Source organism: Hipposideros armiger, unplaced genomic scaffold (genome assembly GCF_001890085.2).
Source record: "Hipposideros armiger isolate ML-2016 unplaced genomic scaffold, ASM189008v1 scaffold_57, whole genome shotgun sequence".
NCBI lineage: Eukaryota > Metazoa > Chordata > Mammalia > Chiroptera > Hipposideridae > Hipposideros > Hipposideros armiger.
In genome coordinates, this window is record NW_017731407.1 from 4,180,986 (window position 1) to 4,196,894 (window position 15,909).

Consider the following 15,909-nt stretch of genomic DNA (forward strand, 5'->3'; position numbering starts at 1 on the left):
TCTTCACAACTACCCTGATACTCTGATGTGAGGAAACTAAGGAAGAGAATCTCTTGATGAAGCGGTTAGGACTGGCTTTGAATCCAACCAAGTCTTAGTCCTTAACCCACATCCTTAACATTCTTAACCCATTTTTACTGACTCCATAGCAAAATGTAGCTTTTTTTTACTTTCAGGGTAGCCAAGCTTAATTACGGAAGCAATAGTGGCTTCTCTTGAGAACAAATCCTGGGTTATAGGCCCCTGCCACAATTCCTATGCCAGTATTTTGGAAGTCTGGGAAAACATCGGCATAAGGTATTTTACTTGGCCTAGTTTAGCTTCATGTAGGCATGTAAGGGTCCATCCAGTGTAATTTTTTCAAGCAAATTTTCATTTTTATGGGAATCTTGTGGTTGTGTTGGCTTGGATTAAAAGTAATTCATTTATAAAAATTAATATTGTGGTTTTTAAAAATTCAAGCCAAAACAAAAAATTTTATACTAAAGTCATGTACTTATATGAAAATGTGGTTCATTTTATGTGTCAACTTGGCTGGGCCATGGTGTCCAGAGATTTGGTTGAACATTTACTATGGATTTTTCTATGCAGGTGTTTTTTTGGATGAAATTGATTGTTCTTCATGTGGGTGGGTGAGCATCATCCAATCAGTTGAAGACCTTAATAGAAAAAGACCAACTGCCCGGGAAGAGGGAATTCTGCCCAGATGCTTCAGGCAAAAACTGCAGCTCTTCACCAATCAGATTTTGGACTGTCCAACCTCCACAATCCCATGAGCCAATTCCTTAAAGTAAGTCTGTATATGCACATCAGGTTGGTTGTTTCTCTGGAGAGCCCCAATACAAAAACTAAGGATTTTCCGGTCTCTACCACTCATTACACTCTAAATGTCAGCCTGTTGAACCAAGGGAATAGGCAATCCATGGAGCCTACCCCAGGACAGACAAAGGTTTTTATCTCATTCACGAACAGGTCCTCAAATATCGGTGTTATAACACTGATGAGAAAATGATTCTTGGCTAGGGCCACTGTCTGTGTGGACTGCCCATTCCCATTTCTGTGTTTTTTTTTCTGGGTACTTGCGTTTCCTTCCACATCTCAAAGATGTGCATGATTAACTGGCTAGTTTACTTTGTCTCAGTGGGAGTGAGTTTGGGTGTCTCTGGGTACACTCTGAGCTGCCAGAATAGGCTTCAGCCAGTTCGAGAAATGATTCTCGTTTCTACTGATCTTTCTCAGCCACGTTTATTTCAATGTCTAATATTAGAAGTGTTTTGTTTAGAAGTTTGGTGATTTCCTTGACCAGAAATATGCCATAGGAATGTAACTCTTGTTTACACCAATTAGTCTGTGATAAAACTGGATTCGTTTTTAAGTCATTTTGCTTAGTCACAGAACCTATCAGCAATTTTAAGTGACTGTATAACCCTCAAAAGTTTAACTTGGAAGACAAATTTAGTAATTGATGATTTCTACCTACACCTTGCTGTCTGATACTAAGTTAATGTTTCATTCTTAAGGTATTATAAGTCAGAAAAAAAAAATCATTCATTTAGGACTTGCCAGAAATGTTTTTATACAGCTAGTTGCCTCTCAAAATTATATGAGGTAGGTTCTATCCTTATTTCCTGCAAGAAAACAGAAACAGCTAAATGTAATTTAAGGGCAAAGATTTGAACCAAGAATTCAGAATCATTTTATGAACCCTAAACTTACTCTTGTCTCTACTTTACCCAAAAATAGAAAGCCTTGATGTTCCATGAAAAACTCTCCAAACGACATCTGATTCATCAATGGATAATCAAAAACAATGACACACAAGCATATGGAATAGCTGGACAAAGAGATTTAGATTAAATTGCATCAAACTGAGAGAAAAATAAAAAAATTAAAAAGTTCCAGCAAATCAGCAGTTTAGCACTAGGAACATATCAGAAATCTAATGTTATTGTGAAGTCTGTTTTTGTTATTGGCAGCTGTTTTGTTCCATTAAGGGATGTAGAACCACCCAGAGCAATTTTTCAAGAATCCAGAAATATAAACTTTTATATGAATATTCTGGTATTAAATATTGGTTTAAAAATGGTATAGCATCTCCTCTCACCAAAAAGTCTACAGGCCAAACAGATCACTGTCTATAACCTGCTTTATAGCATTCTTCTAACACCAGTGGTATTCTAAAAGTGACCAAACTGGGATTAAAATATTGAGTAGCTAATTTTTCCTTACCCTCATACAAAGCCTTAGAAATTAATGACACTTTATGTGGCAAGCAGCATTTCAGTATTCATGTAAATTTGATTCAATGATACAATTACTAATCAGTGCCATCTTCTACACCATTTTTACTAGTCAAACCTCCAGAATAAATTGGTAATATTTTCTTGTATTCTATCTTACATGCTATTACATTCCATTTCAAATATTTTACTTCTATTCAGTCTAAACACGACTAATATTGGTCAGCAGCACATTTATTTATCAAGGTAAAAATTTGTTTTAGGGTATAGGTCTGGAGGTAAAAAAATGAAGCTCTTAGGGCCGGCTGAGTGGCTCAGTTTGTTAAGAGCTCGCTCAAGAGTTTGAGCTCTGAGCAACAGTGGTTCGAGTCCNTCTCTTTGAATCCAAGTTACAATGGCTCGCTAAATAATTAAAACTAGTGAAAGCTCGAATTCAGAGCTTCCCACCATTACCTATCCTATGCGATGGAGTTGGGATGGTAGGAAACCCTAAAAACTTTAAAAACCTCTACAGTTGTCTGGTGCCACCAAATAAAAAAAAAGTTATTGGATAAAGCATCTCAGCTATATTTGATGGCTCTAGGAATGGATAGTTATATGAACACTCTTGATGTGCTTAAGAATGACACGCCTCTACTACAGAGCTGTGGGAGGTAAAACTGCAGGTCTGTGGTGAGAACGTGGAGCTCTCTCTTCTTCAATGGATATCTTGGAAAAGAAGGGATAATTGAATTACAAAAACATTTATGAGGTCTGTCACAGGAGAATGGAGCTCTATTGTCTCAGGAGAATTCCTTTTCCTTTCTGGCTTCTCCCTAACTAGTTGAATGCACAGTGGCAAGACACTTGGCTTCTGTGGGCCTCAGTTTCTTCTTAAACAATACAAGAATGTTGAACTACATGATCAGTATGGGCCCTTCTTGCTTTCCTTGTCTTAGGGAGAAACGGACAATGAACTTGTAAAATAGTAATATGACTTCAGATAATAAGTATTATGTAGAAAATAAAGCTGAAAGAGTGACTAGGGGTGAGGAGGTGACATTTAAGCTGAAACGAGGCATATAAAAATGTGGGAGAGAATGTGCTAAGCAGAGAGAACAAAAAATGCAAAAGGCTCAAGGCAGGAAAAAGGCCACTATGAGTGCTGGGATAGTGATAAGAAATAACATCAGGGAGGTGAGTCTATGGTATGGAGTCTGGGTTTGCATTTAATTCCACTGATAAAGGGAAGCCATTGAAGAGTTTGATGCTGAAAAGTGAAATGATCTGATTTAAACTTTAAGACAACGACCTGTGGTCCATGTGGGGAATCAACTGCAGGGAAGCAACAGAAGCAGGAAAGGTAGAAGGGCCGGGATAGTAATGGGGGGACTAGGGCTTCAGCTGGGAGACCATGGGCAGAATCATGTTTAGGAGAGAAGAAACAAGACATGCTAATGGATTGGAGGTGAGGTGTGAGGGGAGAAAGAGGGCTAAAGGTGCCCAGTTATTGATCTGATCAAATACATGATTTTATCTACAGAGATAACTTAGCTGTTGGTGATTTGCAACAATTCAATTGTACATGTGGCTGGATTTCAGTGGAAATGTCAAGGTTGCAAACGGAGATTTGGGAGCGACCTTAGCTTATAGATGGTCCTTAAAATCATGAGACTGGATAGAGTCTTGAATGCTCTCACATTTACCTTTTTATCATCTAGCTGCAGAAAATTGGATCAGGTACATTGAGTAATTCTTATTAAATTGCTTGCCATGGTATTTTGAAGTTCTTTGTGCCGATTTAATGAAGTGATACAAATGGGGAGAGAAGCTATGAAATGGGCCACTGAAAATACATAGTTTTAGTTGTAGCTTAATTTAAGGCTTCACTGTTGTACTTTATAACAGTTCAGTATTTTCCAGGCATATTATCTAATGTTGCTCTTTATGAGATTGAAAGGGAAGACACAAGTTTTATCATCTCAATTTACTTTGATTGTGTCCCATTATCATTTAGTTTCTGATCTATCCAAAACCAATTGATTTTCAGTTAAGAGCAAAGTTTTCTTTAATTTTAAATCCATTTAATTAATTGTTTTAATTCCAAGCCTAACAGGGTTTCAAGGAAAAGGTTGTTTTACAGTTTGTTCTTAACTGAAAGAAACAAAAATTGCAGAAACTAGAAATGTAAGCTTTTATCGTTAACAATAAGTTCTCTTTTATAACAGAATCCAGTGTTTCACCCTTATTTCCCCCTTTTCATTAGGGTTCTAAGATAAACACTTAAGTCTGCTTTACATAAATGGTATGAAAGACAAAAGGCTTATTTCCTTAATAGAAATGTCTTNTCCCAAGCCAGCTCTTAACTATCGCACCACTCGGCCGGCCCCCTCAGGTATCTTGTAATTTCAAAAACCATTGTGTCTTTTTTTCTATTTTTGCCTGTTTGATCAGCTGTTGTTTCAACTCCTTGTTGTTCAAGCCTGTTTGATCAGCTGTTGTTTCAATTCCTTGTTGTCCAAGCTGTTGTTCTAAGTTTTTGAAATTTTAATTCAAGGTGTCCTATTTTCCTTCAATATTTGTAAATATTATGGACATTTAGTTCAGACTGAATTGTATTAAGATTTCTTCTGTTTTAATGATGGTGTTTTGGGGGGGCGCAGAATTTTCATCAGCTGAAATGAAAAGTTATAAATCTAAATGTCTGCTTTCTTACTTTGTGTGAATGCCATCTGTCATATGCCATACACTTTGAAATATTATTTTCCTGTACTAGTAATATAATTATATGTAGCCAGAGTGAGAGCTTGAGGGGGCAAACTAGGTTTCTTAGTTCAAAAACACTCTTGTTGTGATATGGTGAAATATTACTGTTTGTTTAACCATTGTTTTAATGAAAGAGGGCTTGATGTGTTTTCTCATTTTGAACCTTGTCTCCCTCTTGCTTCCTGCTCTTCATTTGTCAGCAAGCCTCCAAAGGTGCATCTCCCTGCATTTACTCAGAAGTAGGGCCGTTATGAGACTCCTGCCTTGGGTTCTGTTCATTTACAGTAACATGCTCCAATCTACAAGATCTCAAACTGATTCTTGGTAATTTCCCACTCTGAGTGCAAACGGTTTTTGAGTGACTTTTATCTGTATCTCAACATCTCCAGTCTCCCTACCTTCACCCCTCATTCATATCCCCTCTGCCCTCACCCCATCCCTGCTTAAGCCTCCCCTTGAGTATAAGCTCTAGACATGATTTTGCTGGTCTGAATGCTTCTTTTCATACTTATAGGTAACTTAAAATCTGTCTCTTAGTCTTTTGGGTTTCTGGACACAATTCTAGTGTGTGTGTGTGTGTGTGTGTGTGTGTGTGTGTGTNCTGTCTTTCATATCCCTGTGGCAATATTGTAGTTACCAATTTATGTTGTCTTGTCCCTTCCCCTTCTCCCTTATCCCCACCCCCTCCCAACTAGCAATCATCAGTTTTTTCTCTGTGTCTCTGAGACTATTTCTGTTTACATTGCTCATTTATTCAGTTCTTTAGGTTCCACATATAAGTGAGATCATATGGTATTTGTCTTTCTCCGACTGACTTATTTCACTTAGCATAAGTTTCTCTAGGTCGATCCATATCGTTGCAAATGGTACGATTTCATTCTTCTTTATAGCTGAGTAATACTCCATTGTATAAATGTACCACAGTATCTTAATCTAGTCATGTATTGATGGGCTTTTGATTGTTTCCAAGTCTTGGCTATTGTAAATAGTGCTGCAATGAACACAGGGGTGCATATATTTTTTCGAATTAGTGTCTTGGGTTTTTCTGGATAAATACCTAACAGTGGAATTGCTGGGTCAAAAGGTAGTTCCATTTCCAGTTTTTTGAGATCCCACCATACTCATGTCTTGTTAGGGAGACCACTTCATGGACGGTGTAGAGGCCTGACCACTGCACTGTATATCTGAAGCTGCCGTTGAATAATATTATATGTCAGCTATAGTTTAATACATATATGGTCATGGGATGTGGAGTATAGTGTGGAAATGGAGTCAATGGAATTGTAATAGATACGCATGATATTGGGGGTGGGGGAGGCAATGGATAGGGGTAGGGGGATTGTCACTTTGTGAGGGGTGAAAAGGATAATTATTGCATTGTTTTGTACACCTGAAACTAATAATAATAATTTAAAAAAATAAAAAAATAAAAGAAATATTCTGTAAATTAAAAAAAAAAAAAAAGCATTGCTGCCGGGAGCAGGCTGTGCCTCAGTATCTGACATGGCCAANAGTTTGAGCTCTGAGCAACAGTGGTTCGAGTCCTGGCCCGAGCTGAGCAGCCGCTGAGCTGCCAACAGGTAGCAGGATGGGTCAGCTTAAAAAAAAAAAAAGAAGAAGCTCTTGAACTCTAATCTGTATCACTATTTGGTTTTCCTCATGATTAATTATCACTCATGGAGAAAAACCAATACCAATTTACTCCTTCAAAGTAAAGACTAAAAGTAAATCTTTTTTCTCCTTTTAAATTATAAAATCTGAGAATTTGAGACCAAGAAACAAGCTAAATGACACATATTTTGCTCAAGAAACTAATATTGAGATATTACCCAAATAAAAAAGGTACGCACATGCTCAATTTACCACATTTTGTATTTCAGAGAAGAGGCATTAAGGATTCATGCCATAAGTTTATTTACAAACACATCTACTATGTTGAGTTCAACAGTTTGATCCATTTTTCAAAGTGACTGCACCTCTTAAAATGCTCCTCTTCATATCTGTGAATAAAAACACACAAAAAAACTAATGGTATTTTAAAAATTCCATTCATTTAACAGAAATCATGTAGCTTTATTAATGTATTGTCTGTCCATCAGTTTATGACTGGTACATCAGAAAGCGTTTACAGTATCATGACTTCATTCATACTGATTTGCTTCATCATATGCACCAAAATCTTTCTATATTAATGGCTTGGATAAACCTTTTGCTTTCTAAACTTGACAAATAAAATCTTTACTTTCCAAAGTATATTTTGGAATTTATTCCAATTATTCCAGAGCTTCTCATAGTGTTGTTTTGAGGAAAATTCTGGTTACAATTAAGCTAAATTAATCTTTTTTTCTTCTCACATAGGGAACCTGCTAACCTCCCAGCACACAAGACTCCTTTGGGCATATACTAACATTTATTGCCCTGGAGACAGACTAACATTAATCAGTTTACTAGAACTCTACCTGGTTAAGAGTGGAGCTCTGGAACAAGACTGCCTGGGTAAAAATCCGGTCCACTGTCACTAGCTATAAAATATTGAGCAACTTAACATTTTTATGTCTCAGATCAGGTTAATATCATTCACTTCTGACTTGCTAGGGAGTCGCATGAGATTATTAATATAAACTATGTCTCACAAACAGCAGTACTCAATAAACCCTGGGTTCAGGTCAAGGAACATTTGTTACTAGGTTTATTAACCTGTCTCCACCAATGTCACATATACACTTAACTTCAGCAATCAGCCCTATCCACAAAAATGTATTTGTAACTTTTGTTGGTTTTTTTTGGAAGGAGTGGTGAAGAGAGGAAGAAAGAAATAAAAGAGAAAGCATTGCTTCGGGAAGATTAGAAATCCATTAATTACCTGTTTACGGATTAGGTAAAATGTCCTTATTTCTTAAGCAGTTGGTGTCTTACTATGAAGAAAGGGGCAGCAAATCCAGATCCAAAGTACAGAGTCATCATAACTAGCAACCGCCACTTGTTTTCCACTGAAAATGGCAAATTCTGTTGGGGGGGAGGGAAAAGAGAACTTCAAAGCATCTGATTTTATAGCTCAGAAAGTAGTACCCAGGAGATGCTAGATTTTTTTTTTCTTTCCATAATCAGGTTATACATGCCATGCATCATAGGAGCACCTTTGTAAACATTATCTTTCAAGTCCTACGACTTTCATCACACTAAGGTAAAAACATATCTGGCTTTACTGAGCAGTGTAGTCTTAAGAACTCAGGTGAAAAACAGTGAGAAGCTTTTCATTTCAGAAAATCAGACATACTCTCCAAAAGTCATTTTATAAACAGAATGCGTGGCTCCAGTTCACTGTTTGTTGGGAAACTAGCCACTTAGTAAAGAAGATACAAGTCAACGTTAGCTGCACTTAACTAAGTCTGGCTTTTTTATGACCGAGCTGCCCTGCCTTCCACACGCTTTTTCTCAGCCCTTTCCTCCTCAGGCCTCGCGTCCCCCTCGGAGGGGGTTACTGCCAAACTGTCCGATACACGCTATTTGTGCTTGAGGCTAACGCCAACCTCACCCAAGGAGGGTTAACACTCGTAAATTAATCAACTAGTTAGATAAGGTCAGACCCACAACCACAGGCCCTCGTCTCTTCATTCGTTTCCAGTGACCTTCACTCCTAGTCCGGTGACCTCTAGCTCGACTTTGAGACGCGATATACCCGCCGCCAGGATCTCCACACCCCTTCGGATCTGGGAGGGCAAGGACGGGGTGCGCTAGGCCAGGCGGGGCTCCCAGCTCGCCCTCCTTATTCCTTTCCCCGACGAAGGCTCGCATCCAGGGGCCCGCGCGTCCTCCCTGGTCCCTGGGGGAAATGGAACGCTAGCCGGCGTCCCAGACCAAATTTCCGGCTCCCCTTCTCCCTCGCCACGGTCCCAAGGGCGGCCTTGGGAGTTCGGAGAGTCGAAGCCCCCTCCCAAACGAACCCGGGCCCCTTCCACACTGACCTTCCCCGGGCCCTCCTCATAGTGGCTTCTACGGACCACAGAGGTCGTGAACCTCCGGATGCTCTGTCCCAGCATAGCGCTGTTGGGAGGCCTGCGAAAGGCGCAGAGAACCAGAAAACGGAGGAAATGGCGGTTCCACAGCAAGTCCTCCCTTTTTCACGACCTAGTGCCTCTGCGTGAGAGGACCGAAAGGGGAGATGGGAAGTGGGGACGCCAGGGGCGGTCTCTGAGCATTGTGGGAATTGTAGTTCAAAACATCGATGCGCCTCATTGGCCCGGAAGGATTGTGGGAAATGTAGTCTCGCGCCAGGCGGAGGGAGGAGGAGAAGCTGCGATATGTTGTTTCTTACCAGCAGCGATTCATTCAGACCTGAGTTCTTATCGAGTTCTTGACAGGATTCGTGAGGTCTGTTTCCAGACGATTTTACGGAATTTAGTGAAGCAGTTTCACCACGTGTGCTCTAGATTATGAAACAGGAAAATGAACCTCTCTCCCTTTTCCTTTTTTGCTTTTTTGTTACTGTAAACTAGGTGCCTGTGATTGGCAGTCCTCTACCAGCGCTGAGAGAGATGCGTGTTATAATCTTATCTGAGGAAACAAAGTATAAACGCAAGATACCAACCAATATGCAGTACAAAGGATGTCAGAGAGAAAACTGAGTTGAGTGCTAAGGTAAGGATTCCTGAAGTAGAGGGAACTGAACAGAAGAACGGACAGAGGCCAGAGGAAACTCAAGGCCAGTATTAGTATGGCGTGATCTGAATGTGGAAGAGAAAAGCAGCCTCTGACAGCTGGGGTTAGCCTGGACGAGGAATTGGTATTCTGCTGAACTCAACAATTTCACAGAACATCAACATCAGACAAAATCACTGTGTCAGTGATGGATCAAGAAAATAATAATCAATGTATTATCATATCTGAACAGAGACAAAACATGAACATTGTCCAGGTCACAAAAATGACCAAAATCACCGTATCCAGTCTAATATGATGACTTCTGATCCTTTACCAATTACAACCTTAACCTTGGACCAGTTTTCACCCTAAGTAAGATTTAGTAAGATAGCCAAAGTCATGGAAAACAAGTCCAAATTCTTTAAGTCCTAACACTCGACTGAGATAACCACGGTTCCTCATGGTATTCAGTCTCTTTTACTGCAATGAGTAATAAACCCAGTTTGTTCAATTATAGGTGTGTTCCTGGTGGTCTTTGACTAGTGGGCATTGGGAAGAAACCAGTGATAAATGAGGCTGGAGAAGTCATATGTTAGATTATGAAGGGTCCTGGTAACCTGAGTTTTATGTTATCATCTGCGGGAAAGTGTAGATAGCCTCAGATGATCCATTTATATAACAGCTAAACAAAGTTGAATAAGACCCAATTCTTGCTTTTAAAACTGGGTATAAAAAGTATGTTTAGTCCTTCTTTAGCTTTTGAAAGAGAAAAGCAGAAAAGCCATGGCCTCCTGCCCCGCCCCCCCCCCCAAATTTTTTAATTACATTTTATTTCTACAAGTAGCTTCTGATTGACTAGAGATTAATAGAATGCATTATAGCTGGTGTTCTTCTCCTAACAGATAGATATATAATATTCAATTTTTAAAAGAAGTCCCATTCAGCCCTTGTTTGTATTAATGGATTCTGATATAACCATAATTAGAAAATGTTTCCATTTTTAATACTTCTGGATTCTTCTTTTCAGTCTAATGTAAGTAATCACCCCTGTATATTTGGTTCATTGTTACTTCTAATTCACATTAATTGATTCTCCTCTGTGTATCTGGCTTTCAGATAACTCCAAAGAGAATTCCAGGAGAGATTCTAGTACATGGCTTTGGAATTGTCTTCCTCCTCATGGGCCCTGTGGCAAATTAAAGATAGCTGCAAATTCTTTTTATCAAGAGATGAAGTCTATGCCTTCTCTTCCTGAATCTGGATGGACATCCTGTGACAATTTTGACCAAAATAATTTGGCATAAGTGATGCTGTGCCAGTGTCCTGCACAGGCCTGTGATACTGGCAACTTCCTTTCCTGTCTTTTGGAACCCTTGCCTTTGGCACCCTGAGCCTTTATGTAAGAAGTTTGTCAAGTTGGCCAGAAAGACGTTAAGAATCCACCAAAAGAAGATGGGGATGGGCTTAGATGTCAGGCATGTGAGTGACGCTATCTTGGACCCTCCAGCACAGTCCTGCTGGATGTATATCTCTGAGTGACCCCAATCAATGCTGTGTAAAGCTGCCCAGTTTAGCCCTGCCCAAAATGCTGATCTACAGATGTGAGATGTAGTAAAATTATTGTTCTTTCAGGCCATTAAGTTTGAGATAGTTTGTTATGCAGTAATAAATGACTAGAACAGACACCTAGAAGTAATGCTGCTTTATTTAGGGAAATCATCTTTCATGAGAAGAACAGAATTTTTTACCATTGATCTATACATTTAGGAATTTGGTTATGTCATTTAAAATATTTATCTTAAAATGAATGTTTTTGTCAAACAGCCCAACTGAGAACAAAGGAAAATTTTGTGAGTTTGCATATTGTTTTTCTTAATTGCTAATTAATAACCAATTAATAAATTAGCAACCAATCAGTAAATTAGCTAAATAACTAACATGCCCTGAGTTTAGGGGTTTATGCTAATTTTTATTTCTTTCTTTTTTTTTTTAGATTTTATTGGGGAATTGGGGGAGGGGAACAGCACTGGGGAATCAGGGAAAGGGGAACAGACAAGTTGCTGCCCTTTTGTTCTTTAGTCTACTTGTGGAGGACGTCGCTTCACTGGCCCATGTTGGTATTATCATTGCGCTCTTCCCGGCTCTTCGGTCGCCAGCCACCGGATGGCCGCTCACAGCGGCTCTTGGCAGCTCACACCGGCTACTGGCCACTCACGCTGGCTACCGGCCACTCATGGTAGCTTATGGCAGCCCACTGCAGCAGGGGCTGCAGCCTACGCCGTCGCCAGCGATTCATGGCAGCCCAACTCCAGGTCGAGCTGTTGTTCACCATCTTAGCTGTAGAGGGCGCAGGCACAGCATTACTGGCCCTCATGTGGGATGCGAACCGGGGCCCAGCTGCTCAGAGCTGGCATCCCAAGCCAGCTCCCAACCAACAGGCCACTCGGCCGGCCCTAATTTCGATTTCTTAAATTCACCATGGAGGAAAAAAGAAGTTTAAAGAAATCTGACAATCTTACATTTTTGAATAGGTATTGTGATAAATTAAAGATGGCTATAATTTCTTTGTAACTCTTCTAATTGAAAGGTGGGGTCTAACTCCCTTCCTCTTGACCTTAGTGACCTGCTTGACCGCAGTGTGACATTCTGAGATTTCTGAGGTTGGCTTATAAAAAGCACTGCAGACTATCTGGCCCCCTAAAAAATATTTACAACATTATTGATTATATTCCCCAAGCTGTCTTTCATATCCCTGTGGCAATATTGTAGTTACCAANGAAAGCTCTCCAAACCCCCTCCATTTTGGGTTTTTATAGAAGCTTCATCACATATGCATGATTCATTAACTCATTGGCCACTGGTGATTGATTCAACCTTCAGGCTCTTTTCCCTGCCCAGAAATCAGGGCGTGGGACTGAAAGTTCTGATTAAGGTTGGTTCCCCTGGTAGCCAGCCCCTATCCTTTGGTGTTTTCCAAAAGTCACCTTCAATAACATAAACCCAGTTGTAGAAACCATAAATTGATTAAGTGGGCTGTATACCCTCAGTGTGGCAGAATTGAAACTGTTTGAGCTGGGTATATTATTTTATTATCAACTAAAGAACAAGATAATCTGAAATTCTCAAATGCAGTCTTTACTTACTCCAACAGCTGGAGTTTTGGGGACCATTGCTGACAATTACAGTACTAAAAATACCTCCTGATGCACACAGTAGAATGATTTTACAGCAAGACTCTGACTTGCAATTTTTGCCATTATGGTATTTAATATGAATTCTGAAAAAAAAATTGTCTGAGTTTTAGAAAGGGATTCTAGATATTTCCACATAATTATAGAAAAAGAATTTCCCACTATGTGCCAAATGGTTTTGGGAAATTTCATTGGTTTCCAAACAGGTACACTTATGAAGGGGAAGCGTAGTCCAATACTTGAAGGGGCAAACTATGACCATGGATCCATCAGTAATTGCTGTCTTCTAGGTAAAAGATGTGAAATATTGGTAATTTCTTAGGGTTCAATTTAGTATATACTGTCTGGGAAAAGTGTGATTGATTTTGGTAGTTAGCATGAGAGCTTAAGCATGAATAGATTTCACACTATGCAGTTTATACATAGACTTGCATTGCGCAAAGGTGTCAGAACATAATACATGGGGGATTTTGTTGATTATATTAATTTGAGCAGATCAGAGTTGATATAAGCCTGATAAATTTATTAATATACAAATATTTAACTGACCATCTCCTGTTACTAGGCATCAGGAGAAAATTTCCTAGACTGGCTCCTCATATACCTGGAAAGTGCTATTTAACCCAATTAGTATTCATCCTACCTCTATCTATCCAAATACATCTGTTGAAAGCCTAATATTTATGAAGCATGGCACTAAGTTTTGGAATCCAGCAAAGAAAACACACACGTTTTATTCTAAAGGATATAGAAAACTATTAAAATTCTGAATAAGTATTTAGTATCAATTATTGTGATATCTGCCTTTTGTTAGATCTGGGAAAATTGGGAGNTCATTCATCTTTACCATATCCTAAATGCAACTGCAGCCTTTCATTAAATTTCAGGTCATAGTCTTCCTTCTCTGGAGACTTTCAATGTACTTATAAAATAAAAAATCATTCATTTTCTTATTCACTCTCTTGAAATGATTGTGATATGTATGTGTGCATGTACACACACACACACACACACACAAACACACATATTTAAAGTTAAAAGGTTGAAGTATCTGCCTAAATTATTCTTGAGAGTAACTCAAAATATATACAGATATGAGGGAGAGATGGCGCAGTAGGTAAACGCTGTGTTTACCTTCTCTCACAACCACATCAAAATTACAACTAGTCTACAAAACAACCATTATTGAGAATCACCTAAAATCAAGCTGAACTGAAGCTTTTCAACTAAGGACTTTCAGAGGAGCCACCTCCGGACAGGTAGGAAGGTCAGAGATGTGGAACGGGCTGGTCTCACACCTGCATGTGACCATCCCCTAAAGGAGCAGGGGATCCCAGCTCCACCCCAGCCCAAGGTTCCAGTGCCGGGGAGAGAAGTCCCCATAATTTTTGGTTGTGAAAACCAGCAGAGATTGTGACTGAGTGAGACTGAAAGCAGCTGCATTCACAGACACTCCTCTTAAAGGGAGTGCGCGTGGACTTACCCACCAACGGGATCACCCGCTCTGAGTTCCAGCACTGGGGCAGCAACTGGAGAGGTGACAGGGACACACAGTGGGAAACTGTGTTGTCTGGCTTGGGATGGGGGCTGGAGAGGCGGCTTTGTCCTGGATGGGGGAGCTGGCGGAGGTCATTGTTTCTTTGCTGAGCTCTCCTCCTTCTTGACGCACGAACACAGGTGGCCACCATTTCTGAGTCTCGGCTGTTAGTTCGCCCCGCCCTGGAGATTTGAGACCTGGCCCCGCCCGACTTTCAGGTATACCCAGTCTACTTTTAGTGGCTTTTTCATGCAGACCGCCTGACTTGGCTCAGTTGTACTTTCCTAGAGTCTCTCCAAGGGTTGTAGAACCCAGACCAGCAAGCAGCATCTGGCTTGAACGTGTCCTGTACATCTGGCTGAGCAGCCCTAAGCACAGCTCTAGTGGCAGCTGGCCTTGGTTCGAGTCTTGGCTTCTCAAGGTGCTTCCAAGCACAGCATGGGTGGCAGCCATCTGCGGATTTCTTTCTGGCTTCCCCTGGGTGGCCCTGGGTGGAGCATGGGCTGTGGTTGAAGTGCACCTACAGTGGATCCCCTCCAAGGGGGTCCTGGGGCTGGCGCCCCCAGTGGCCAGCTTCAAAATGAGCTGGAATGTGACGGAGCCACCTCCATGTATGATGCACCCAAGGGGTGGATTGGGAAGACATCAGAGTCCTGCTGAGGCAGATCCTGCTCCATAGGGTCAGCCCCTGCACCACTATTCCACAGTAGTCACGGCCAGTTGTTGGGACCAGTGAATTCAAGGGTCAGCCCGTCCCATTGATGTGCAATTATCAACCAAGAGGAGGGCACATACAACCCACACAAGGGACACACCTGAGCGTGGCTCAGGTGACTAGGAAGACTGCACCACGGGGCCCCATAGGACACTACTACATAAGGTCAGTCTACTAAGACCAGGAGTCATAGCAGCCCTACCTAATACATAGAAACAAACACAGGGAAGCAGCCAAAATGGGGAGACAAAGAAACATGTCCCAAATAAAAGAACAGAATGAAGCGCCAGAAAAAAGAACTAAGTAAAATGGAGATAAGCAATCTATCAGACATAGAATTCCAAACACTAGTTGTAAGAATGCTCAGTGATCTCAGGGAGAACTTCAACAGGGTGATAAGAAACATAAAAAAGAACCAGTCAGAAATAAAAGATACAATAATGGAAACAAAGAACATATTATAAGGAATCAACAGGAGATTTGATGAAGCAGAGGATCCAACCAGCGATGTAGAAGATAAGGTAGCAAAAAACACCCAACCAGAATAGCAAAAAGAAAAAAAAATCCAAAAAATTGAGGAGAGTTTCAGGGGCCTCCAGGATAATATCAAGAGTACCAACATTCGCATTATAGGGGTACCAGAAGAAGAAGAGAGAGCAAGAATTGAAAACCTATTTGAAGGAATAATGACAGAAAACGTCCCTAATTGACATAATAATTAAAATGCCAAAGGTTAAATACAAAGAGAGAATTTTAAAGGCAACAAGAGAAAAGCAGTTAATTACCTACAAGGGCACTCCCATAAGACAGTCAGCTGATTTCTCAACAGAAACTCTTTGC

General features: G+C 40.3%; 1 protein-coding gene and 1 long non-coding RNA gene across 2 annotated transcripts; one reads left to right on the forward strand and one right to left on the reverse strand.

The window, feature by feature from the left end:
* Positions 1 to 6,838: 6,838 nt before the first annotated feature.
* On the reverse strand, positions 6,839 to 9,158 carry COX7C (cytochrome c oxidase subunit 7C). The gene is made up of 3 exons (XM_019641113.1): positions 8,951 to 9,158; positions 7,849 to 7,991; positions 6,839 to 6,985 (listed from the first exon to the last, which is right to left on the reverse strand). Exons 1-2 carry the CDS (start codon positions 9,023 to 9,025, stop codon positions 7,875 to 7,877), a joined length of 192 nt encoding a protein of 63 aa, XP_019496658.1. The 5' UTR covers positions 9,026 to 9,158; the 3' UTR covers positions 6,839 to 6,985; positions 7,849 to 7,874.
* A 114-nt stretch (positions 9,159 to 9,272) lies between these two features.
* On the forward strand, positions 9,273 to 11,322 carry LOC109381980 (uncharacterized). The gene is made up of 3 exons (XR_002123849.1): positions 9,273 to 9,356; positions 9,482 to 9,623; positions 10,743 to 11,322. It is a non-coding gene; the product is annotated as an uncharacterized LOC109381980 (long non-coding RNA).
* The last annotated feature ends 4,587 nt before the right edge of the window (positions 11,323 to 15,909 follow it).

Bases quoted from the DNA above. Each gene is read 5' to 3' on its own strand.
- COX7C (XM_019641113.1), bottom strand. From the start codon at position 9,025: ATGCTGGGACAGAGCATCCGGAGGTTCACGACCTCTGTGGTCCGTAGA. The intron at 7,992-8,950 runs GTCAGTGTGGAA...CCCCCCCAACAG, and splicing joins ATGAGGAGGGCCCGGGGAAG to AATTTGCCATTTTCAGTGGA.